The 25912-nt window shown below is 37.7% G+C and overlaps 1 protein-coding gene across 1 annotated transcript in view; it reads right to left on the minus strand.

Moving 5' to 3' along the window:
* The window catches only part of lmbrd1 (LMBR1 domain containing 1), an 86154-nt gene continuing 60242 nt past the window's right edge, over positions 1–25912 (minus strand). The window contains exons 12-16 of the mRNA XM_030070207.1: positions 25804–25908; positions 25451–25600; positions 24655–24736; positions 2869–2960; positions 1–1809 (exon numbers count right to left, since the gene is read on the minus strand). Coding sequence (XP_029926067.1) covers positions 1699–1809; positions 2869–2960; positions 24655–24736; positions 25451–25600; positions 25804–25908 — 540 coding nt within the window. The 3' untranslated portion in view covers positions 1–1698. The remainder of the gene's footprint in view (positions 1810–2868; positions 2961–24654; positions 24737–25450; positions 25601–25803; positions 25909–25912) is intronic.

The raw sequence follows: 25912 nt of genomic DNA on the forward strand, positions 1-25912 counted from the left end.
AACAATTAAGTTCATTTATTGCCGCAACACAATAATGCTTGCTTTTAAAAGCCGTGTACATTAACATAAGTTGATTGTTTTTTGTTTTTTTTTATTAGCATTACATAGTAGAGAAACCACAAAACAAATATCCAAAAAAAAAGTACCTCACAAAACCAACTGGAAACTCATTTAAGAAACCAAATGGAATTGGTCATGTTTTGTAAACAATTCTTATGGATTTTGAATCATAAAATCTGTAAGGATTGTATGATTCAATCCGCTAGGACTTCATGAAGATCTTACCTGATTCCTGACAAGTGGAAGATTAAATGAAAGATACAAACAAATGGGAATTCTGATTGGCCTTATAAGGTAACTGATATAAAAGACAGGGATCACTGAGGTTGAGAATAAACACCACTGTTAGTCAAATGATTTTGTGCTCAGTCCTTGTTAGAGTAACCAGGTAGCAAAAAACAGTCAATCTAGGTCAAACCACATCACATTATGGTCTTGGGCTCATGCCGACAACATGATATAATGAACTGATCAGCTGAGACAGAAAGTCTATAAAGGCAACTATGACCTTTTCACTATGGCCTTAAAATAGTGGTAGGTTTGCCTAATTGGGTCTAAATCTGGTCAAAGTATTGATTCTGACAAGTAACCGTACTGGCTGACAATTTTGGTGCTTAGTTTGTGCTTGGTAACTTGTAGTGAGCCCACTGTAACAGAAGTATTTGGCTTCCAAATAAAACTATATGATAATTTATATTTTCCCTCAACCACTAATTGTAAATGTACACTTTTAACTTATCTTGTAAATAAACTTTGTTTGCATTTATCTTGCAATTTGATAATACACTAGATTGACTTCTGAATGAACCTTTATCTTAAAATAAATTAAATGTGGCTGAACCAAAGCCATTACACTTACTATGTCGTACTGCAGGGATGTTAAGAAAAACTAGAATGCTGAAAAAAATTGTAGCTACTCTGATTTTCCAAAAGAGAAAGTAAAAAGCTATTGAACCCATTTGGTGAAAAAACCAAGGATTACTGAGACCTTAAAATCACAAAAACCACAATTGGTCCTCTTTAAATTTCAAACACGGTGCAGGTCTGCAAGTACGGCAACACAAGCTTTCACAATGGTCTGCACTGGCACTAAAATATAACCTCAAACAAACAGAAGCAAAATAATAAACTTTGGAAAGTCTACTGCAGTTAACACCATTATTATTTTTTTCATTCCAACAGTATTTTCAAAATCAAGCAAACTAAACAGTTTATATTTTGTAAGTTCTACTGTTTTTAAATTGAAGATTTTCTCCCCAAAGTGTGTCAAAGCCATCTATAGTCATACAGTAATAACGTCAAGGGCCTAGAAAGTATCTACTGACTTTAAAGTGAGTTTATGTCTGAACTCAGAATATAGATAACATCTTGTTTCTGACTCAGCAGGTGCAATAAGAGACTCTCCTACCGAAATTACCAATTTATGTCACTTTCAGATGCTAGAATTGAGAAGTGAATTCACATGGTAGGAATCAGAGTTGGAGTCATCTCCCAAAATAGGCAAGACAGTGCTGTGATAGCTTTGAAAATAATAAAGACAGAACTTACTGACATTCATTAATTTAAGAAAAAATACTTTCTAGCCCCTTTAAGGTGTGGCTGGAATATCTACTGCTCATTCCAAGCAAGCACTGATTTTCAGTGCACATATTCATCATCACTCATGTCTGAGTCATCAGCCTCCACCTCTCCCTCAATCACAGACTTCTTCCCTCTGCAGCAGGACACCACCAGACCAATGAGGAAAGCCTGAAAATTTCAAGCAAATCACACATTAGGGACTGTTTTTCTTAACAATATTTGATCCATAGCATGCATCCATTATACCAAGAAGAAAGGCCATTTTAATATCATGCATTTAATATCCATCTGTGTGTGCGTGTATCTGTCTGCTGCTAATCTTGCATAACACTGGGCCTATCAGCCTAATATTTTTTGTGCACATTATGACTATATGATCAAAGATCTCTCGTGGTTGGGGTAATTCAAAACCTTTGAAAAATCTGTTTCATACCACAATTGTGTGCTAACTCCTCAGCTAGTTTGTGGCCCCAAGTCAGAGCACCAGAGAAGGGGAGATACACAGGCAGTGTCTATTTCCATTGCATCTCCCCTTCCCTGGTGCTTGGACTTGAAAAAACTCCCTTTCTTTTTCTACCTATCGGGAGAAGGGAAAATACAGAGGCACTGCCTGCAAATCTCACCTTCTCTGGTGGTCGGACTTAGGCAAAGAAACTAGCTGAGGGGTTAGCACTCAGTTGCAGTAGAAAAAAAAACAAGTACTTTATCATACAGTCATAACTGCACACAAAAGTATCAGGCTGATAGGTCCAGCAGTATGTCAGATTAGTTGCTGACAGATACACGCATGCATTGACAGATAATGTTAGCTTTTTCACTCTGACACTGACATTTTACATCACTGGTCTTTTGAAATCGCTCCTGTCTAGATTTACACACCAAGGTAAGATAACATGGCTGGCAGAGATCTGCACTCTGCTGAGTGCCCTCTTCAAGTTGCTTATGGTAACAGTTGGGTTCAGGTTGTTCTCAAATCATTTTTCTCTGGGCAGAAATCAAATTATATGTTTCTGTTCTTATATTTTGTCTCATGGATAACACCGTTGCACTGGTTCTGAACTTAAGTCCTTCCAGTACATTTAACTGTGCCATGTGCAAATTAAGCTTCTACATTGACAAGATCAGATGTACAGTAAGTACGGGATGGGTAAAGAAGTCAAAACACAAGGAGGCCATATTTATGGACCAATGCCATCATCCTCACTGTAGGGTGATCTTTGAACTTACCCCAATAAACGCCCAATTGCCAAAGTAGTAGATGGTGCTGAAGAACCAAAACTTGTGGAGGAAAAGATAGGATCTTGTCACTGTGCATTCATCTGAAAAGCAAAGACAGAAAGATCTCTTAAATATTGCTGCCATTATACATTTTAACAGGGGGCACATGCATGATGGGTAACCCAGCATATTCAAAAGTTAAGACTCTATTTTAGCAGAATGAATTATTTATTTTATGTTGCATTTAGGCCTTTAATTCTAATGTAATTCCTAATTCTATTTTGTGAGTGAGCAAAGCCATTAAAGTAGCATTAATGCCACTAGAGTGGCCTTCAGAAACCAAACATGCCCAATTTCACCATTTTGCTTGTCATTTTGACATCTGTCATGTCTTCAAATACAAAAAAATAGTCAATGAATCTGGGACCCACGAAACACCACTGAAAACTATAAAACATGAAAAATCTCAGTCTGTAGGATTTTTTTCTGTTTATGTCTTTATTTCTGTCTTTACTTTCATTTATTTATTCATTCATTCATTGGTTTGTTTATTTTTGAAATATGTTTTTGCAAGCCACTTTCAATAGTGTGGTTTTCAACATCTAAAATTCAAAATGTCTTATTGCCAGAGGTTATCCAAAAACACTGTGAAATTTAAAACAAACAAAGTTGGAAGGTTTGTGCTGCACACACTGAATTTTGACCGGGATTTTCCACATAAATTTTCACAATTTCTGCAAAAAAATCCCAAACACTTGATTTTAAAATTATTAGAATTGTAGTGATGCACAACTATTTAAGAGCAGCTGTACATGTGTATGCAGGATTTTTGTAAATCATAGCCTCTCAATAAACCTAGTAGAAACTCTAAAGTGACATGCATCATTTGGCGTAGGAAACAAACAGAACAGTAATGCTGAGTCCAAGAACTATCCATTTTGACATTATACATATGAAGTAGGGGAAGAATAATAAAGTGCAGGTAAGGAAGGAAGGTTAGAAGATTCTGTCTACGGAGAAATGGAAAATGACTGTGGTCTTCACTGAGGTCTATCACTCAGAACAACAGTATGAGTCCAGTAAAATGTGATAAATCAGTTGCCAACATAATGTTTATAATTGCACCAGGAGAGCACTTGCTGTACATCTGTGTTATTTATGGGTTTGACCTCACTTTTGAGCCAAAAACAGGAATAGGAACCTTCCTGTTACTACACTGAGAAGTGCCTTGGGGAATCTCGTCACTGTAACTAAAAAAGACAGTCACTCTTCTGGAAAGCAGGAACCCATGTCAGAGTCGAGATGAGTAGAGCGTAACCCATGGATAAATTTGTAATGATGTTAAATTTAACAGTAACTTGCATCGAACACACCAAACGTACCAAGTTACAAAGTCAAAGGTAAAACCTTGGACACATCAGAAGACATCCTGAGTTTTTGAAGAGAGTGAGCAATGAGATATCTCCCACTCAATGCACACCTGCTGGGAATGTGTCAATAAACAAGCCCAGCAAAACAATAGGTTATGAATGTAACCCCAGTTCCCTGAGGCGGGGGAGGAGACCCAGTTCACAGGAATATGCTGACTGCTTTGGATGCTTTTGAATGTACTGCAGGGCCATGAACACTGTGTGCATCAGGGGAGTTCCTGCCCTCCATATGAACTTCTGTACATATGTCATGTCTATACAAGAAAATCAATTTAAATTTGTACTTCAGACAACTGTGCGGAGGGCAGCAGGGGTGCCAAATGAAGTTGATCCAATCCATTTATTTGTGTCAACACATATAAACATAACATCTGTGCATGAGTAAGGGACCTACTGCTTGATCAAAGAGATACTGCATTCACTAAATTAAATGTCAACAAAAACTGAGCTTAAATTGGAGCCTACTTAGATATATACAGACACAACAGAACAAGAGGCACTTTAGCTGCCTAATGTCCCACTATAACCACCATGAAATATTAAATGTAGCCAGCTATCCTAATGAGGCCATTAATTAGCCAATTACATCAGTTAGCAAGTATTTCTATGTCAACAATTTTCACACAACTCACGGGTGGCATTGGTATGAGCCCTGTGGAAAATGTCCTGCACATGACTCCAAATGGCCTGGGGGGGTGAAGCATCAGCACTCCTTGCACTTTTGGACACTAAGCACTTTAATAGGTAATACATCTTTCATTAGATTTTTTTATTTATTTATTTATTTTTATTTTTTATTTATTTTTTTTTTTTTGCTTCAACACACCAACCATTTCTTCAAGCCTAATAGGATAAACACAGTTTTTTGATATTTAAATGAAGTCAGGGAGTTTCAGAAAACATATAAATATCAATGATAAATAAGCCAAATAATAATAATAATAATAATAATAATAATAATAATAATAATAATAATAAAAATAAAAGCTTCTGTCATGTGTAGCAGCTATGGAGGCCTGCAGAACTGAAACCATCTTTTCTCAGCCATCTCCACTGACTCCCAGACTGATAACATTGCACAGAACCTCAAACAATATATATGACCTAAACCCCCATGCCGCTTCCCTAAAATTAATCCTTGGGGTCATAAAAACAGCATCATCAGCAGCAGATTTGCACTCAACTTTTATACAAAGAACTCAGAAAAGACAGTTACACTGGGAATCACATTATAATTTGTGCTTCAATCAATTCTGAGTTGTGCTGAATGAAGTCTGGACAGAGGTTCACCATGTTTGATATCCTCTGATATCACAGATCATGATTGCAATTAATCAGTTTCAACCATGTACCTGTTCTAGTTATAAGAATGATAAATGAATTTGGTTGTCAGACCCTCAAATGAAAACGTGGTGTCCCGACTTGGCACCTTTTTGAAAGGACCAGCCTCTTTGAAAAACCCCTTTCAAGAGAACCTTTATCTAGTCTGGATACTTTGTCCAGACCATGGAGCTCTGTGTGCTGAGCAGGAAAGAGCAGAGGAGAAGAAAAATGATCACACCTGGATCCTGCTAAGGAGAACTGCTCAAAGTTGTGCCCTGTGGCAACTGATAAAATCGACTGGCCAAAGATTCAAATCAGTGAGATTCATTTGCTGCAGAGATCCTGACAGAGAGACAAGCTGGTCTTGTTTCTCTTCCTTGACGACGTACCTCCTCTTGCTGAGGCACACGTCTTGTTGCTTGGCAACCAAATAAACAGCTCCATTGCCAGAACCAGCATGAACAATGGAGAAAAACCAAGAGTTAGTTTCTATCAAACTCTACAGTGAGGAACAGGAACAGCTGGAACCGAATCAAGCTGCAAAAGTCAGGTCTACAACACCAAAGCCCCCGACCTGCCCTCAGGCAGCACATCTACTGACCTCCAGGTCGCCAGAGGTATCTGTGCTGTACAGTAAAGTGGAACTTCAATAGATAATCTGTAGGTCTGAATGAACATCACTGATGTCAGAATTACTCCATCTGTGTTGGCTCAGTCACTGATCACATATCTGGCTCTCCCACCTACTACCAGCATTATATCTCATTTAACTGTACCTTCTGATGTATAAAAATATACTTTGCATCAGGGAAGTTGTTTGTCTTTTGTGTGAATTAAGGCTCTTGGATACAAAGGTCACTAAAAGTCCCAAGAATCAGAAGGTGATGAATGACCCATATTTGCTGCACACGCATTGTTGTGTTATTATGTGTAAACACACACACACACACACACACACACACACACACACACACACACACACACACACAAAACAAACAAACAAATAAAAACAAAATATGAATTTAATTTAGAAATCTTAATCAAAAATCCAAACTCTCAAGTAAAGTCTCATTCAGGTGTCAGGTGAAGCCCAGCTGACTGCAATGTATGACATCCCTGACTGAAATTTTGTAAATTTTGTTTCAACAATCCCCAAGCGGCCTCCGCTCTTCCCATGAAAACAATCCAAAATGCTACCCAACAGTTCAGAAAAAGGCTCTGGAAATAGCCTCTATTATCCAATGGGATGGGCACTGATTACTTTGACATCTGCTTCACATTACCTAGGCCACTGAAACACATAAATAACCTTGCATGTGTCGGTGATCTCTGCCCATGCCATGTATGTGTGCAGAGCACATGTGTAGGATTAAAAAAAAGAAGAAAAAACATCCTCCTCTATTCCTCTGACAAGAGGAGAAAACATATTCAAGTCAAAGACTAGAGCTTCATAAGAGAAGCCGTACACTTGAGGTGTATACGCCACACTGAGGTGTTACAGACACACAATGTAGTTTTCTTGTAAACAGCCTTTTGTTGACATTCAAAATTTCTCACAAAAGTACACTCTTTGTGTCTTTGAGCTCTAATAAACAAGCTGAATCCTACATTAAAAGACATTTGCAAAGATTTATTTCAGAATATTTTGAAAGGTGTAATATGTAACCCCATGCTCATGGTGTGCAATACGGTACGTATGTCCTGTAAATATGACAGGGACCCAGTTTTCCCTGAGTGACAGGTATATATAGGCCCTCTAGGATTATCTCATCCATATTACTCCATTCAGGGTCCCAAAGCCTAACAGCTCCACAGTTAAGAGGAAATAGCATGATATTTTACAAACAGCAACAACAGAAAAAAGAAAGAAAGAGAGAAAGAAAGAAACACAAACTTTACCATTATCCAGAAAACCCATTTCTCTTTTCCTGAGGCTTCTCCATATAATGCAAAAACAAAACAAATATGTCATGACCAAATAACCATTCAAGTCTCTCAGCATTGGCCATTCCAATAAAATCTACACCCTGTGTAATTTTCAAAAACAGATTTCTCTCAGTTGGTCATAACAAGTGCAACAGAATCCAAAGTACATCTCATCCTTCACCACATTCAAATCACACATTTTACAAATCCCTGCATATTCGACAGTCCCAACCAAACATCCCATTTCAAAGCAAAGAGCAATAATAGACCCACCGGGAGCAAGTAAATTTGGTACAAGGGTGGATTGTAGTCTCTTATCTCTCTGGCTAATGATAAAGCCAATGGGGCGGTCTCGTATGACAGAGCAACCAAACCCAGTGCAGGGATTTACATATTGCATCTAGAATGGAGGATGGGGCCTATGAAGGGACTCTTGGCTTATTTAATGTCTTGGGTGACATTATTTTTGTGCTGCCACACCACTGACTAAAGCAATAGAAGTCTGGAGAAATTTAAACAATAGTTTGTGAGAAAAGGGTGGCGAGATTGTGGGTTATTATTTTCTCACTTCAAACAAAACCCTCTGGAGTCCTGAGGACACAAACACATTATCTACTTGCTATATTGGCATTTTCTTGCACTTTGCCCAGCATATGTGTGGACAGTTCCCTTGGCCATGAAAACGGCCACCTGTTCCACTATTATTAACATGAGAGGATATACTACTAACACTTAAGATTTCTCTCTCCTGTGTAACACATCACGGGCTGTCAGTCAAGTCTGACAAGGGAAACTTTTACCCCGGCCTGCAGGTAGACATGCCATCATTAAAGGCTTCATTGGCTTGATGTGGTGTAATCAGCATGCTGCACATCTGACAAAACAGAATATCAAGTCTTGTTGAGAAATACTCATCCATTTTTACCTACACGATTCTGCTGCTTTCTCCCATTAGCCACAACATAAAATACATGTGCACGATCTGGGCTGTTTTGAAATATATTTTAGCCAAAGCCATGTGCCCTACGACCACAAGGCCACCATTCAGACTTTTTGGCATACATGTACCTTTGCTGTCCCTAGGACTTTGGCTCAGGTAATTCTGGCGACGGTTGCACCGTTTTTGTTTCAAACTGGTGATGGTGGAAGTTTGCATTTGTATGAATTTTTATATTGAGTGATGTTCCTCAAATAATATGACATTTTATTCCTATGATCTAGGACAGGTCAGTCTTGTGAAAACAAACAACTCTACCTAAAACTATAAACAAGGAGAATGAGATTTACAGTCAATATGCAATTGCTTAGTAAGCACAGTTAAGCGTGCACTGGGAGAAGTATAGCATTCGGTGTCTGTGGAGCAGCTCCATACGTTACACCTCATAACATAAGTTTGATTCTTAGTTATGCATTTTCTGACTTTGAGGCAGGATTGTGCATTATCACATATATTTACCGGACTGCTATAGGCTACAGCAATACCATATAAATTCCTAAACAGGTAATTCCTCACTAAGTGCATGAATATGTGTGGGCAGGCAAGGAAAAAGCCAGTGGTGTCAAACATGTAATCTGTCAGGCATGTGGTGCCTCGGCTGTGTGAAAATGTGGTAAGAAAAGTAAAGAAAAGTAACTTTATTTCAAAAGGGCATAAATTAGCCTGGCCAGATAAATTATGAATGACATTATTGTAAAACAAAACAAAACAAAACAAAACAAAACAAAACAAAACAAAACAAAAAACAAAAAACAAAAAAAAAAAAAGAAAAAAACAAAACAAAACAGATCTACTGCTAACAGTTCCCTAGCTTTATTCAGCTTAAATATAAAATCAAGATGAGATGACAAAAGATAAAATCTGTAACGCTGAGGTGAAATAGAAACACACTGTCTGGCTATGTTAGAGAGCCATCTGGAGCATTATGGTTGACCCTGCTGAGCTGCTCCTATCACACTGTTCCTCACACCGCTCCTCACACTGACTTGAACCACATGAACAGTGCAATCAGAAACATATCAGCCTCCATGAAACCAAGGTCCACTGAAATAGCTGTGCGGTTTTGAATTTATTCATAACTATTTTCAAAAGATTTCTCTCTATAGCCAGGCACTGAAATTTAGAATGAAAACACAGATCTGCCCAGTTTAATCTACAGTAAACACTGAATAGAGAGGGCATCCAGGGATTCTAATGCTGCACTAATGGTCAGCTTTTGCTTCTGGAAGGCCAACAGATAATAGCAGAAGCAACTCTGTCTTCATCCCCACGTCCCCACTCTTTTTCTCCAGCACCTCAGCCATCTGTGGCTCTCCAGCTGCTCACCTGAATTGCAGGGCTCAGAATGGGACCTACAGATGGTTCACAACAGTGGTCTGCCTAAACATATTATCATGTACACCGCTGACCCAGTTCACCTTGAAATCACTACTGTTCCCTGATAAGAGCATGGGGCAGCTTGTGAGTGCAGGTAATTTCACCTTGAGTCATGATAGTGGGGTAGTGCTGCCCTATGTAACATGATGCATTATGTATAGCTTTCATTCCTGCAACCAAACAAAAACACGAACGCATGCATAAAAGACTGTCCGCACACACAGACACGTGCACTTGTTCTTTGTGAATGCTCCTCAATCAAAAAGCACTCTTGTGTACAAACATGCTTTTACTTTCTTTCCATCTAAAAGCAATAGAAGACTTGCATTCCAGTGTCCTTTGAGGATGCTGCTACTCCCTTCAATAGAATTATTATAGGTTTTTGACTTTGACTTTTGACTGAGAAACGTAGTGCTCTACAGGTAAACACAAAAGAAAATATATAGATAAATGATAATCCTTCCAGGTCACTGCTGGATCACGTGTGCTGACTACTTTCACTCTTGAAACATGGAATAATGACACTGACTGAATTAGTTTTTAAAATCAATATGGAAAGCAATGATGGCCTAGCAACTGGGCAGGATTTAAAGAATAAGCTGACCTGACTGAGCCAGATAATCAACACTTGATTGTGGATGAAAGGGAAAACTCAATCAAACAAGCACACCAAATACTGCAATATGCAAATCACAATGTAAGAATATTTAGCCCCTGTACAGTATCTTGATCTAAATGTATATATGTGATGTGTGTGCGTGTTTAAAGTCAGATCTCTAAGTCTAAATTGAGATTCTCACAGTTGCAAAAGCAATGATTAGACATAAAAACATAAGGCACATTTGAAAGCATAATAAGTTATTTGAGCCCTTGATTTATGAAATAATAAAGACTTTACAATTTGGATTGTCTATATTTTGGATAGAGCTAGTGGAGTATGAACTTTAGAAGATGACTTTATTCCAGAAAAATTGATATATAGCACTTTGGAAGAGAACTCTATTCTCTCTCCAGTTGGAGAGAGATTGATGTGTCTGTCTGTAATTAAATGAAAAAATATTGCCCCATCACCTTAATCTGCTTCCATCTCTCATTTTTATAGCCTAGATATCCTTGGCCATTTAGCGGCATCCTCATAATGAGAATGAGAGGCCACAGGTATGAAATGGACATGAACATGACTCCAGGGGTGTATTAATGCATTTAGTTTTATAAAGTTAACAACTGTTGTGTTATTGAGAAGCGAGTGAATACTGGGGAAATATCTGATCAATGGATTATTTAAATGTTTTTGCTACTCCCATCTACTCAATGAGGAGCTGATAAAGGACGGTTAGCAGGGTGTTAAACAATTTATAAGAGGCAAATTCACAGTACTTATAAATGTATCATTAAGCTAATTAAAAATGCAATTATACAGAATGAAATCTTCAATAGTTGCTGTGCTAAAATAATTTCTTGACAGCAAGTCTTGAAGTGAACAGACATGTCAATAATGCTGCTGTACCTTCAATGTGAACTGTTGTCTTTAACTTAGTGAGCGTCATGATAGTTAATAATATTTGTTAAAGTCCCCCTTTGTCATTTATTAAGGCCCTAGAAAATAATCTCTGTTCATCAATATTACATGTTAAAGTGTTTTTTCCATGAAAAAGCATCCTTCAGTGCCTTAAAACGGCTTGAATGTAACTCTTAATATTGCAATGGTCTCCCAGCCATCCCCGTCTGCTCATGCACCAGAGGAGATATTTGCTAAACTAACCATGGGTGGAAAAGTATATATATATAGTCCTGTTTTAAGATACTCAGGGAAATTGTGCCATATTTGATAATCTTTACATTTTTTTTCAGTGAAACTAATTATACTAATTTTGTTCATATGAAGCACCCATTTAGTCTTGTTGATTTTTTTTTTTTTTTTTTTTTTTTTGAGGGTAAAAAGGGAACTTACCCCTTGGGAAATAAATAAGTATATTGAAATCATAATGCATACATAATCATAAAGCCTTTCTTTGGACATGCAGAACCCCAAGAAAAATATCTCAGTTTCACCATCTCCCAGCATGTAGAAGGCGCAGGCGTATTTTGTGCATCAAACAGTTCGTGAGACGTGCAGGGCACTGCAGGACATAGCAACAGCAGATGAAGAAAAAGTACTAAAAGGCTGAAATATGCCACAGATAATATTAATTATAGCTGAAGAGCTAGAATAACTAATACATTTACCAAACTCTTGGTAGAATAATTTTCAGTTTCAGTTTGTTAGTGCTTGCATATTTGCTGTTTTGCCTTTTTCCCAGTAAAAACTATGATGACTACTTCAGACCTTTTACACACGACAGAGCAGCAATGAACACCAACCATCCATGATTGTTGTTCACATATGCTGATTAGTAATTGTTTAAAAGTTTGACTGCTCTAATTCATCAGCCCTAACCCTAACTGATAAATCCACTGACCTGTCCCAAGGAGGATTATTCTTGAATAAAATTGTTATAAACTTAAGCATGTTTCTTAATCAGAGATTAGTAGAAGTATTAAATCTATCACTTAATTATTGAGGTTTCTTGATAAAACCGCAAGCAAACAGATATGCTTTAAATACTACTGTACTTTATAGATAAGAGATAAACTGTCTGTAGATTACAAGATGCACCATTCTCTCTAAGAAAAAAAAAGCAGAAACTTTTGACTGACGCATTGTATTGTAATGCAATTTGATGATAATACCCTTGATGCAGAGAAAATTAGAATTAATTTGTGTTGGGATTGAGGGAGTCTCCTGTTGAAAATTGCATGGGCACCTGACATCTCAGAGGCAGCAGATAAAATCGTAACGATCCTTCCCCCTGTAGCTCTTTGAGACAATGCTGTGGAAACCTGCACGTTGCTAGGAAACAGACAGTCGTCTATAGTGTGAAAATACTTCCCAGTATTTTAAGTTTTATCACTAGGACTGAAGGTCTAGAAATAATATGACAGATAAGTCATTCAATGTTTAAATGATCAGACTTACAGTTTATGGTGAAAACTGAACTAAACCTGCCAGTGTAATGTTTATACCAAATGTTCACCATTTCATATAAGGAAAAAAATTGTATGCCAACTTGATTGAATATATATGTACATGTATGTGATGTAAATAAATAAGTACACTTTTTTTTTTATATAGCACCTTTCACAGATACCAGTCACAAGGTCTACTATATGATGTGTACTGTATCTAATATGTACAGTGGGGTACAATAGTTTGAGTCTAGCACCGAGATCTGTTGTTTTATCTCACACACACACACACACACACACACACACACACACACACACACACACAAAAAAACAAGTAAACAAACCTACTTTTAGTAAAACAATACTACTCAAACAAGATAACTTATTTTTCTTCCACAATTACAACAATAAAGTACATTAGTATTGACTGAAAGTCAATACTGTGATGTTACAGGGTATTTCATCTTTTCTGTTTTTCAAAGATGTTCAGTGGGGTCGAGGTCTGGTGGCTGTCGAGAGTAAACCATGCAAGTCAACACTTCCTGCTGTTCCTTGAGCTTCAAATTGTCCTGGCATCGCTTTGATGCATGTTTAGGGTCACTGTCCTGCTGGAAAATCCTCTTCCTTACAACTTTAAGCCAGAAGTGATGGCATAACTGCAGAATACTGTGCAACTCCTCCACTCTACTACCCATCTGATACTCTTTGCTTGGTATTTAGCCGTTAATGTGATGAATGAGAAATGTGATAAATAGGGAAAACAAACAGTTGTTAGTGGGCTAAGACTTCTGGATCCCTCAGATAAGATTTAGCGTGTTATGTGAAATGTATGTGACATGGTATGTTAAGTCTTTTGAGGCAATCTTTTGATGAAGAGCTATTTAAATAAACTCTGCTTGGCCTCACATTAATTTCTCTTAAGGCCTCTAGGGGAAAGGCAATTCTGATAACATATCGAGTAGCACTCAGTTAAAAGGTGACATTTGGGTACAGATCCTGGAGCTATAGCCACACCTCAATAGACTGTCAGGATTTTGCTAACTGCATTTGATACATGTGGTATGGAAGTTAATATGCAAAGCAATGCAGTAACACAAGTGGAAATCAAGGATGAATGGTGTAGTGTGGCTCGAGGGTGGCTGAAAGGGCTATGGCATTGAATAAACAACAGTATTACAGAAAACCATAATGCCTGATGAAGAATTACTCCTAACAGGCTGTGACCCACTAAACCTCTCACATTAGTGGCACAAACTATGCACAACATGTTCATTTTCACTGACAGACTTTGCAACAAGCTGCACTGACAATCGTAACTGGCAGCCCCCCTGGCCTAACACGGACGTGCTGCCAAAGTAAACAGCTCAGAGGAAGAATAGTCTAAAATTCCACTGATTTTGATTGTCTCACTGGACAAATGCAAAAAGCCACAGTGTTCCTATGAGCAGAAAAAAAAACCCTGCATAGGGATACTGTTTATTTGCATTTCAAGTATTTTAGACTGGAGAGACAAGTGCAAACTCTCTACCAAAATGAATTCTTACTTTAACACTTTTTATACCATTTAAATGACCAGCATTTATCACTGCTTGAGGCTTTTAGTTTCTGCCTGATGCTACTCAAAAGGCACATACCAAAACTCCTAATAACATCAAATCAGATTCTTCCCAAATTAGACCTGTAGAGAATGTTTCTTTTTCTTTACTAAAACATCTTTCAACTCTGTGTGAAATCCCTTATGGAAAAAAAAAAAAAAAAGACTTCAGGGCTCAAGTAGTCAGGGTCAAGGCAAACAAATTCCTGTGGATTCATCTCCATTATGCTAAGTAAATTAGTAATGGCCTGGTGATGACCTTAGGGGGGATAATGAAGGGCTTGGCACTCACACCTGCTCACCAAGATGTTAATGCCACTGCACCATTGTGACCCACCAGCCTATTAGTCACTAGCTTGACCTCTACCCCTCTTTGCCCTGACTGTCTGTTAACCCAGTGTCACACTAGGGGCTTGAATTTTTTACAAACGTGTGCCCTTCCGGAGCCCGTTCTAGGGGTGAGGTTATTTTCCACCCACGCCTGTCACCATTATTTTTCTATGAATCCACAGAGAGGAAAAGCTGCAATAAACATCATGTGCAAATCAGTGAATACATTAAGCTTGCAGGAAATGAGCAAAACATAATTTCATATGATGCATGTTTATAATGCTGGCTATTTTACCACCAATATAAAAGGTGGGAAAGGTGGTAGAGGTATAGAATAGAATCTAGAATAATACCAGTACAGAGATATAGTAATCTACTGGATAAAAATAACAGACATTACAGGGTTTAGGGTTATGTATTTTTCATACATCTCTCAAAAATATAGAAAATATTTAGTTCGGAGTTTTTGAACTGGGATTGTATGAGGTATGTATCCATAGTCAATGTATTACCTACAGTAGATGGAGGTTGGCACGCAGCCAGTTTGGAGAAGCAAGCAGGAGTATGTTCATGAAACTTAAGCAATGTACTGCTGAATGGTGGCAGGAGCACACCTAAAAAAAGGCCCACCTAAAAAAATCTTTTTATGTATATACTATATTTTCACCGGTATGCCTTGCCATCAGAAAGCCCTTTCCTTTGGCACTAAATTTTCTCAACTGTAGCACTTCTGTATTCCTACGCATGCCATGCACCGTATTACATCGCAGATCCAGCAATTTATGGAAGAGACAACAAATACAAGAAAACAAAAATAAGTGATTATGACAGCAACAAAGAAAAGCCATTCAATGTGGAGACAAGAGGATACCTTCATGAACCAGAGTATACCAAAGAAGAACTTTTGCAGATGGAGACTGAATGGTCTGCAAGAGAGAAGGGAAACTTCTGTGAAAACTGGAGGCCAAGAAAGAGCCCAAACTACCTGGTGGTGTAGATATGTAAACTGTAAGCCCAGATCCACAGACCTGGAGAGCTACTGCTGCCATGAGTGAGGATCTTTCTGAATCAGAGGATGCCTGTGCCTCACATACAGTCTGCATCACCAACCATCCAGAGTTCCCTGCCTTAATGACTGCCAGTATCTTGTAGACCTTCTCCAATTTTCCCAAGATAATTCGGAGGAAAAAAAAACAAACAAAACAAATAAATAAAAAACATCGCAGACCAGAGGGGGCAAATGCCAATTTGTTTTCAACATTTTTGGCTTTCACTACTTTTTATTGTGCAATGTCTGATTATCAGACAACCAAAGTTTCGAAGAAGCACAGAATCCAAAGCCATTGCTGCAATCAGTGCCAACCCTAGCCTACAACATTTCATGCTGAAATACACAACTTTACTTGTTTCCGACTGGTAAGGATGACATAGATGTTCACCATCTACTGACATACATCTCATTTCCAAATATCTTAGTGAGATCATGGAAATGCATATCAACAGCAACTATGCCTACTATTTTACATTTTATATCCAGATATTGAACTGTATTTACAACATTTAGGCTACTGTATGATGGGAAATAACAGCATATTCTAGGGGATATATTCCTGTGATATTGTAGGCAATTTATGATGTTCTTCTGACACCAATTTTAACAATAATCACTCTATTATGCTGCATAATATGTATGTAATAATAATTCACAGAAATATGTGTTTTATTTTGGTTCTGTTTCAGGCAATCAAGGCAAGGACAGGCAACATGACAATTTTACCATCATGTGTTGTGAATAACATTAGAAATGCATATAAATCACTAAATGGGCAGTACGCTTGCTTCAAAGACTCTCAAGATGCTCTGAATCTTTTTGTTTAACTTTTGATTTAAAAAATCTAAAAAAATCCAACACGACACATTGAACAGAATTTCTCTGATGTGCAAAACACATGACGTAAAGCAACAACAAATGAAAATTCCAGAAATTATTTGATAAAATATCATGATTTATTTACAAATATTGTCATCTGTTTATTTACACTACATGATGCAACTCAGCTACTGAAACATGATTTATGTTGTGCCACCAATGACTCTGTCTGGTTTTGGAGTGGGAGCTATATGGCCAGGTATATTTGCTAGTGGATGGATGTGAAGCTGCTGATCATCTGTCCTCGGCCTAGTGCCCCGTCCACACTGGAGGACACGCTCCACTAGGTCTCAGTGATTGGTCAGCTCATATATCTTTCTGACCATCCACTGATTTCAGAGCATTGAGTGAAATATGTTGTATTTCACTGAACCATGGGTAGAAACAATATTGACTGGCCTGCAATTACACCTGACCCAACGTGTTATTGATAACACAAAAAGTATTAAATTAGTGTATTTACTAAATAAAATTTGAAGACAGAAGATTTGAGATTGGCTGTCTGGCTTGCCAATATAGTAATTTTGCCTACCCTACTAAAGGCAATGCTATGTTCCTGGCCTGCATAGTTGTGTACTTGAGGTGTCTCCTCTTTGCTGCATTCTTTATCACTGAGCTGTGGTAAACCTCCAGCTCCCCTGAAAAAACAAAAGTGACCTCACAAATACTGTATAATTTTCATACAGCGTCACACTTTGTTTGCTCCACTATTCCCAGCCAGACAGTTTCACTCTACCCTTATCTTGGACTCAGAGCTTAAGATTTTCCTATCATGTATGGCAACCCCACACAGATGACAATTTACAAACAGCTACATAAGATGGGGCTCATTCACAATCCACCTCCTGATGAATGACTAGGGTCACCAGTGGCTGCAGCCTCCAAATCTGACTTAGATGTCTTGCTACTGGGTGGACAAAAGATGCTGTCAACTGTTTCATCAGCTGGTGCCCCCGCTGAATGGCTACTCATCTCAAGTAAGATGACATGCTTGTTTCTGGCTGTTCAACTGCTTCTGTCAAGGGCTGGAAACAAAGATCGGAGAAAAAATTATGTCTCAAATCAAAATATAAATGTAATGTAACTGTATAGTGTGAAGACTAACTGAATAGATGACACAAACTCATCTATACTCAGACTAGTCTGACCACTTACTAGATAACCAGTATGTTCACTGACAAAGGAAAATTTACAATACCACAGTATGTTTTGTGAAGTACCAAATTTACTTACCTCTGATTCGGACCTACCACCAGGAAACACAAGGAAAGCTCCAGAGGTCGATGGTCTTTCTCTGGGGAGACTCTGTTCAGGGCTGGTGAGAACAAACTTCACTTGTGGTGCTAATGTGAAGGCCTGATGGTTATTTGCTGGTGCCTTCTTTGGAGTGGATGTTGGGCCCCAGAAAACATTTGCTGGGCTTCATGTTTTTCTTGTATTTTGCTTTGTGAGCTACAAGCCTGTGAAAGCAATATCACACATACAAATCATGAATGAGCCTAATTTGTTATGCACTTTTTAAGACAATTAGATCTATGTCTTTTATAAACAACAAAAAATTTAACTTTTCCTCACTACAGTCTATACAATAGATGTACAGTAAATATGTATTAGAAATGTATGCTACAATGTTATAGTCAAAATGAGACAGAAAAAAGGCATTTCTTAACTGGTTGTTTGATAAGTCATTTCTTTTATTTGTAGGTATTTAGTGCTATCTTACCTGATGGTTGAGTATAACAGTGCTCTTCAGCAAGTGTCTATCTGGCTTCTTTGGCAGTTGTTTTGCATAATCCTCTTCAGAAAAATGATCACTGCAAACTTTGAGTTGTCCCAGTGTTGTGAGCGGAGTGTTAATGTCTATATTCAGCGTAACTAGCCACAGTTGTCCAAGGCCAATATCACTCAACGGAAGATGGTAAAGTCTATATGACCAGAGCACTTCTTTGTTTGAACAGTCCGGAAAAAAACACAAGCACACACCATCTTTGAAATGTGAAAAGTGAAGTTTGATTTTAGTCTGATCTTGCAACAGCAGTTTGCGACCTTAACAGCTGATCTGTGGCGTAATGTGGAGCGCTGCAGAGGTGCATTTATGCGTAGCAATATCGAAGTTCTGCGGTTGAGAAAATGTAGTCCTAAGAGTCTGTAGTCTATCTGATAGAAAGGTAAAGTGTTGAAAAGATTCTAAACATAGCATACACTTAAACTGATATTGATTTTTTTTGGGTGAGACTTTTTTTAAGATGGCTGAAATATGTTCTGTGCACACACAGCAGTACATTGCTTGCTGTCCATGCCAGCACTCCTGCCTGTTTCTCCACACTGGGGGCATGCCGATAGTCATCTAGTGTAGGTAATACACCGAGTATAGATAAGTATTTCAATACAATCCCACCTCAAAAAATCCAGACTAACCCTTTAACAAGAGGTGGACTGGTCAGACTGTGCGATGTCTAACAGTGGAGGTCTGCAGTCAGACCTTTTGATTAGAATTGGCTAGCACAGTACATCTCTAAAGGAAAGGCATGGATCATTACAAGAGGCAAGGCTGAGTCATGTACAGCCTTCTTTCTCATGAAGCTGAAATGTGTTGTAAGTTACCCATTTGTGACAAAACCCTGTGACAACAAGTTTAAAGCATAATTCTCAGTAATAAAATGGTATTTAAGGTCCAGCATTACAACTGATCATTTATATGCTCATACTGTATGCGTTTGTGACCACTCAAAAGATAATTCCTATGCTTCATCGGTAATGGTGTCATTAATTTATTTTCCTTTTCTTTCAACTGTGAAAACTGTACTTCTGACACACATACCAGCTACTACTAAAATACTGTTTGCTACTGTGTTCTTAAAAAGAAGTTTTTATATATTGATAAGGACAGTCCGAGAAAAACCTGTAGCACAGTGATACATGTAAGGTCCCACGAGGAGGCAAAGAATTAATAATAAAATCAAACAAGTAAATATACTAGAAAATTAAAATGCTCAGTGTCTAGGTGTCTTAATGAGCTAATGCATGTATCTTGTAAACATGATGTACTGAGACTCAGCATGATCCAAGACTTTATCACATCCCATCTCCCGGTCTCTTTAAATCTTTCATGTCTACATATTCTATATCTTTGAACTGTCATATAAAGGAGAACATGCCAGCAAATAATTAAAGTGATTAATGAGTTAATAATTGAATTCAATTCATTAACCATGTGGTTTTCTTCTGAGTCTGACTTGTTTTCACATATAGGTGATGAACATACTGAAGCATCCTCTTTCCAGAAGAGTCATTATGCTGGTGGCTTTGGTAACTTGTTTGGTAACACACTAGATTCACAAAAACACACTGGGTGAAAAGAAATCTATATTAACTTTTACTGTCAATGAGAAACAATATTAAATTTTATTATCTACACCAGGTAGTAGGCTGGAGGGATATTGCATGTGATCGCGCGCATGTGTGTGTGTGTGTGTGTGTGTGTGTGTGTATGTGTGTGTCTGTCAGTCTGTCTGTCTGTCTGCAGCTGATCTCACATTATACTGGGCCTATCAGCCTATATTTTTTTCACAGTTATGACTGTATGATCAAGGAACTCTTGTGGTTGTTGTGATACCCTTGAAAAATGTTTGTTCTCACTATCACCACTCCCCCTCTTCATTCACTCTCTAGCTCACTTGACCACCGCTGTGCTCTCTTGCTCTCTCTCTGTCTCTGTCTCTGTCTCTCTCCCCTTCTCTTTCTCTCTCTCATCCGAAGCCAGAGGTGACCTGACTGTGGCTTTCTGGAACATTAGTTCTGGACCATTAGCTACTAGACTGCGAGCAAAATGATTGCATTTTTTTAGAAAGTGTAAATTTGACTTGGTCACATTTGTGTGAGGGTCTGCTTGCACATAAACAGACTGACAGGCAGAATGTTTTTATTATTAGGTTGATTTTTTTTTAGTTTGGGCACTGCAAATTAAATGTGGAAGCTAAACGATTTCAACAAGGATTCAAGTCCAGTGCTCATCTCATTTGTGCCCTTTCTGAAATTATTGTTTGTTATATTACAAACTTATTTGTATTTCAACTGACATGAGGGCAGGTAGATTTAAGTGAACTATTCCTTTAAGGTAAAGAGTACTAACCCAGTGGATGAATGCCAGTAAGGTAATGTAATGTAATTTAAGTTTACTTTTCTATGGCAGACTAATTTTTTTTTTTTTTTTTGTTGAAAAAATGGAATTCCTCTCTTATTCCTGTGATCTACCGGGACTAAAACACTATGTAAATATGTGAGAGTTTTATCAGTAAGTTCATCATCAAGAGACAAAATCTCAGGCTGCTCACTACATAAATATCTTGGAGTTTATTTGAGGCCTTACACTGAAATAACCTTAATTTTATTGTAGTGTATTTTCTTCTTTTCTTCTTCTGATATTTTATTTTCCCCATTCAGCACATCAGCTCCAGAATTTGTCTTATCAAGTTTTGTCTCTCTTTTCTTTAATTGTTTTGCTCATATTCACTCTACAAAATGACATGAATAGCAATTAACATTTGCGGATTTCCCATAATAGAACAAATGATCTAAGCAGTTACATGAGTTGGATGTTTGCCTGATAGCATGAGATGATATCTGGTATGTGCTGTGTAGTTTCTTGTACCTCTTCACCAGTCTTTCTCTCCTACCCTTTGTCTGCTACACATTCAATATAAGAAACATACTGAGATAGTGGGAAAAAAAAGCTATTTTATGTCAATTCAATGAAAGGCAGCTGTAAGCTTTCACCATCCAAATGAAATCTATCAGACTCTCATCTCTGTATCTCTGAGCTTCAGACTGCAATCCCCCTCAGTCGCATGTGTTGTCTCTGCTTGACACTTCCTCCTCCTCATGGTTGGTTGTACAACGGCTGTTATGAAAGCAGGAGCCGTTTCCAAGATGGCGAAAAAAGGCTCAAGTTCCAAAAGCTGGTCAAAGGAGGCAGTAGAAAATCTGTTGGCCATTGTCCAATTGGCTCTGGCACCAAGACTTGTTTGGTACAATGTAAATAGTACTGGGGAATTTTAAAGGCTCCATTTAATCCAGAGATCACACACTCACTTAACACTCAAATCAGGTCACTTAAAAGAACTCCAAAACATCCAAGTACTCAGCCTCGCCTATCTAGTTTGGCAGATACGGACATGTGACCTCAGCACACAGCTCTAAACCCTGCCCAGGCAAGAGGTGTTCTCTGCCACTGTGGCATCAGCTGAGTTGACTGTGCTTTCAATGTTGCTTTCATTTTCATCAATGCTCGTTTTTGCTTCATGCCATTGCTGTCACTGTTGTTTGTAACATCATGAGTATGCTTCAATGTCAAAATACTGCTGTATCGTTAATGTCATGATAGGACAGTTTTTGACAATATAGAAAATTACACGGGTATCATAAACAACATGATAAGGCTCTCTGGCCACTCCACAGCCTGTGTATTTTTCCACGGTGCAGTCAATTTTTATAATGCCTTCAGATTTCTGTGAAGACATGTGCGATCGCAGCATCACAGCATCCGATGGGGGGTTGGTTTATACTTCAGAACTATGAAATAATGGTCATGAATTAGACCACGGCAACTGGCAGGAATGGAAATGATATAGCTGATATACTTCTGGGTGCTTTTATTTAGGCTGTTGAGCACTACAGTTATACTAAAGTGAAATATCCATTCAAGAATGGCACAGATAAATATACTACTAGTTGATAAATAAACACCCTCTACTTCATTGTTTTTGCATGAATCTTGTGCTATGTATTATTACAAGCTTGACATTTAAACTGGCTATCAACTTTCATTAGCAGCTGTAATTGCTATCTAATTCTATGTCTGCTGGGAAAGTGTTTGTGCACAACACAATGAATCATTTGCCTCAAAATAAGGGCAAAATCCCTGTGCATTAGAGACCTCCAGTAACAAAAATACACACAGACACGTATGCAGCTTTCCTATAGGCCTTCACATCCATCCATCAGTAGATGGGGTCTGACCAGTCTCTATTCAGTATTTTATGGAGTCTGACTGTGTTTTCAAGGTTGTTCTCTGGTTCCTAACTTGTGAGATAGCTAGCGTTTCACAAACTAAAGAGCAAATGACCACTTTAGCAAAATAATTAACATTCAACTTAGAGCCAAATTAAATTGGGAGAATTTTCTCCTTTTCAGGCAATTAAGTAAGGTCCGTAAATCCAACTGCCAATTCTCATTTACAGAGCATCATCTTGGTGGTTGGAGATTATTTAGCTTTTAAAAGCTTGTACTTAGCCCAAAGCTTTATATAGAGAGAATACTTTCTGATTATTTAATATTGCTTCCGCCATTTAAAGCTGGACTGAAGGTGTGGTGTAATGCGTAATTCTCAGTTCGAAACAATTAAACAACATATTAAGCTTAATGAGAATCACTTGAATAAATACTTGAGTGTTGGCAGATATGGTTGGAGTTGGGATAGGTTAAACCTCTTATTTTGTCCCTGCAAAACCATAAATACCTATATATGCATATTTGTATTAACTGTCACTATAACCATTTACAGATGCAGCTGCCATCTGTCGGACAACTTTACTGGAAAATTAAAAGCACAGAAAGCATAATGATATGTATACATTTATCTGCCCATATTATACTGTAGCCATGGTATAGCAGACCATATTTCACATAATACTGTACCTTGTTGCGGCAGATAAAACATGCTTGTTTATACATGCGCTCATGAAGGCTCTATAGGCTGAAAGATGTTATTTTTTGGTTAGCCAATAAAATTAAGAGATAAGTTACTTTTGTATTTTTTGGATGTATAACCTTTATCTTTAATATTCTTATTTATATTTTTTAACATCATACAAAAAGAGTTCCTCTATAAGCAATGACAACAGTTGGGTAGCAGTTTAGTGATATAGACTATTGCTCTGTCTTTATTATTCACCTATTTGGTCTTTCATATTTTGAACAACAGACTGGCCTTTAGGCACCGCCCAACAAATCCACTTGCAATATGCAGATTAGTTATGAATCTCACTGTTCTAATTGGCTGCTTCCACTTGTTTAGTTTGTGCAGTAACTTTAAACCTCTTCAGATGTTTTATATATTTCATACACTCATCCTGACTCCTTTATTTTGTTCACTCTTTCACTCACTCTAATTCTAATTGCTTTTCTCTCTACCAGTCATTTACTTGCTTTCTTTTATCAACCTTCACTTTCTTGCTCTTCAGTTTTCAGTCTTACTTTGTTTCATCCCTTCTTTCGACCTTAAATTTTTCACATTTTCCTTTCAGTTTTTTCTGCATCATTTACTCATTTTGACTCTCTTTTTCACTCTTTCACAGTCGCTCTGACAATGCTACAAGCCAACATCTTTTGCTTCATATTTTACCACAACTTCTCTGCCTCTGTCTTCATTATCTTTTAAAACCATCTCCTGTGTCCTAACCACATGTGACAATATTTTGGAATGTTGCGTTGCATTAATTCCTCTTATCCACCAACAAGACTCTGGCTTGGGCATTAGACAAATTAATAAATTATTGTGATAAAGCTCACTGGAACAGGTATAACGTATATTCACATCTGTGTTTTCACGGCTGATTTACTGTTATAAGTGTTGGCGTGGAGAAAGCAAGATGCCATCTAATGCATTAGTAAATATTTGTCCTTAGTATTAATTCATTTCATAAATAATGCATGATACTAAAATTACTGAAGATATCTTATGCACTACTGTTGTACTAGAAATGTGCTTGTCTCTACACTGTCCTCTCCTTCCTTCCACATAAACTTGTTTTCCACTATTGCACTGGTAAGAGAATTTGTAACCGGCATTACCTTTCTGTATCAGCAGAGGCAACAGACTTACCTTTAGGCGCGTCGGCATCACAGATCTTGGTGATCCCAGAGGTATCATTCCCAGGCACAAGACCTACTGAGGGTGTATGGCTCTGTTAATAAATAAATAAATAAATAAATAAATAAATAAATTAAAATAAATAAAATAAAATAAAAAAGACACATGTATCTATATTGCACATAGAAACATAAAGGTGAAAACATTCATAGGCTTGAAAAGACTAAAAAGCCATTAACCATTGGACTAGCTGTGGATGGCAATGAAACAGAAGCAACCAGTAAAAACAATATCATTTAGTAAGATTAAAAAATTTTACCTTGAGACAATTTATAAAGAATTTGCTGGTGAAAGTCAAGTTTCAGTTGAGTGTTAAATTTGCTGAAGCAAAATACATCTTGATATTGCACTGTACACTAGACAAACTAAAGGGCTAATCTAAATGAAACTTAGAGATGATGAACTGAACACGGCAAAGGGATGAGTAGCAGTTATAAATGTTCCAGTTGCCTCATTCACCCATGAAAAAGGTAATTTTTCCTTTACTCCAATTTAAATAGATAGTGGCTACTTCAACAACAACACTTGGACGGTCCATTTCAGTTATATCCTTTGATTCTCTAATACAAATACAAGGATAAATCTAAATCATATTAGCGTTCACAAACACACGTACAGATGTGCACACAGAGAGGGTTTACCTCAGATCACAGAAAAGGTGAACTCAACATACAGTTGAGACACACAATAACAGCCTTAGACACACAGAATCAAGAGACTCACATATGGGATATCAAGATGTCCTCACCTGTACAAGATATTTCTGGCTGCCATACATGACATACTGTGGAGCAAGGCTATAGATCATGTAGCTGGTGTGAAGAACAATCAAGAGAAGGATCATACAGAGGAAGAGAAGGGCCTGGGGACGGGTTCTCTTAGGTCTTATTTTGTATAGCTGCAAAAAAGAAAAAAAAATGTCTGTTTGTAAGAATGCTGAAGACAGCACGTTCAGAACAAACCACATGCTCAAAAATGATAAAATACATACTGAAAAACAAACAATTTTGTCATCACCTAAGAATAACAACAACAACAAAAAAAATAACAATAATTTGAAAAAGTGAAGCCTTATAGAAACACAAGGGGCCGTTTATTTACCCTTATCCAGAAGAACCAGATGCCCATGTTACGAATGCCGGCCATAGATGTGAGTACAAAGTACATGGTGATGATTGTGATCAGGATGTAGTCCAATGGGAAAACCTGT

The sequence above is a fragment of the Myripristis murdjan genome, chromosome 15 (assembly GCF_902150065.1).
Source record: "Myripristis murdjan chromosome 15, fMyrMur1.1, whole genome shotgun sequence".
Lineage (NCBI taxonomy): Eukaryota > Metazoa > Chordata > Actinopteri > Holocentriformes > Holocentridae > Myripristis > Myripristis murdjan.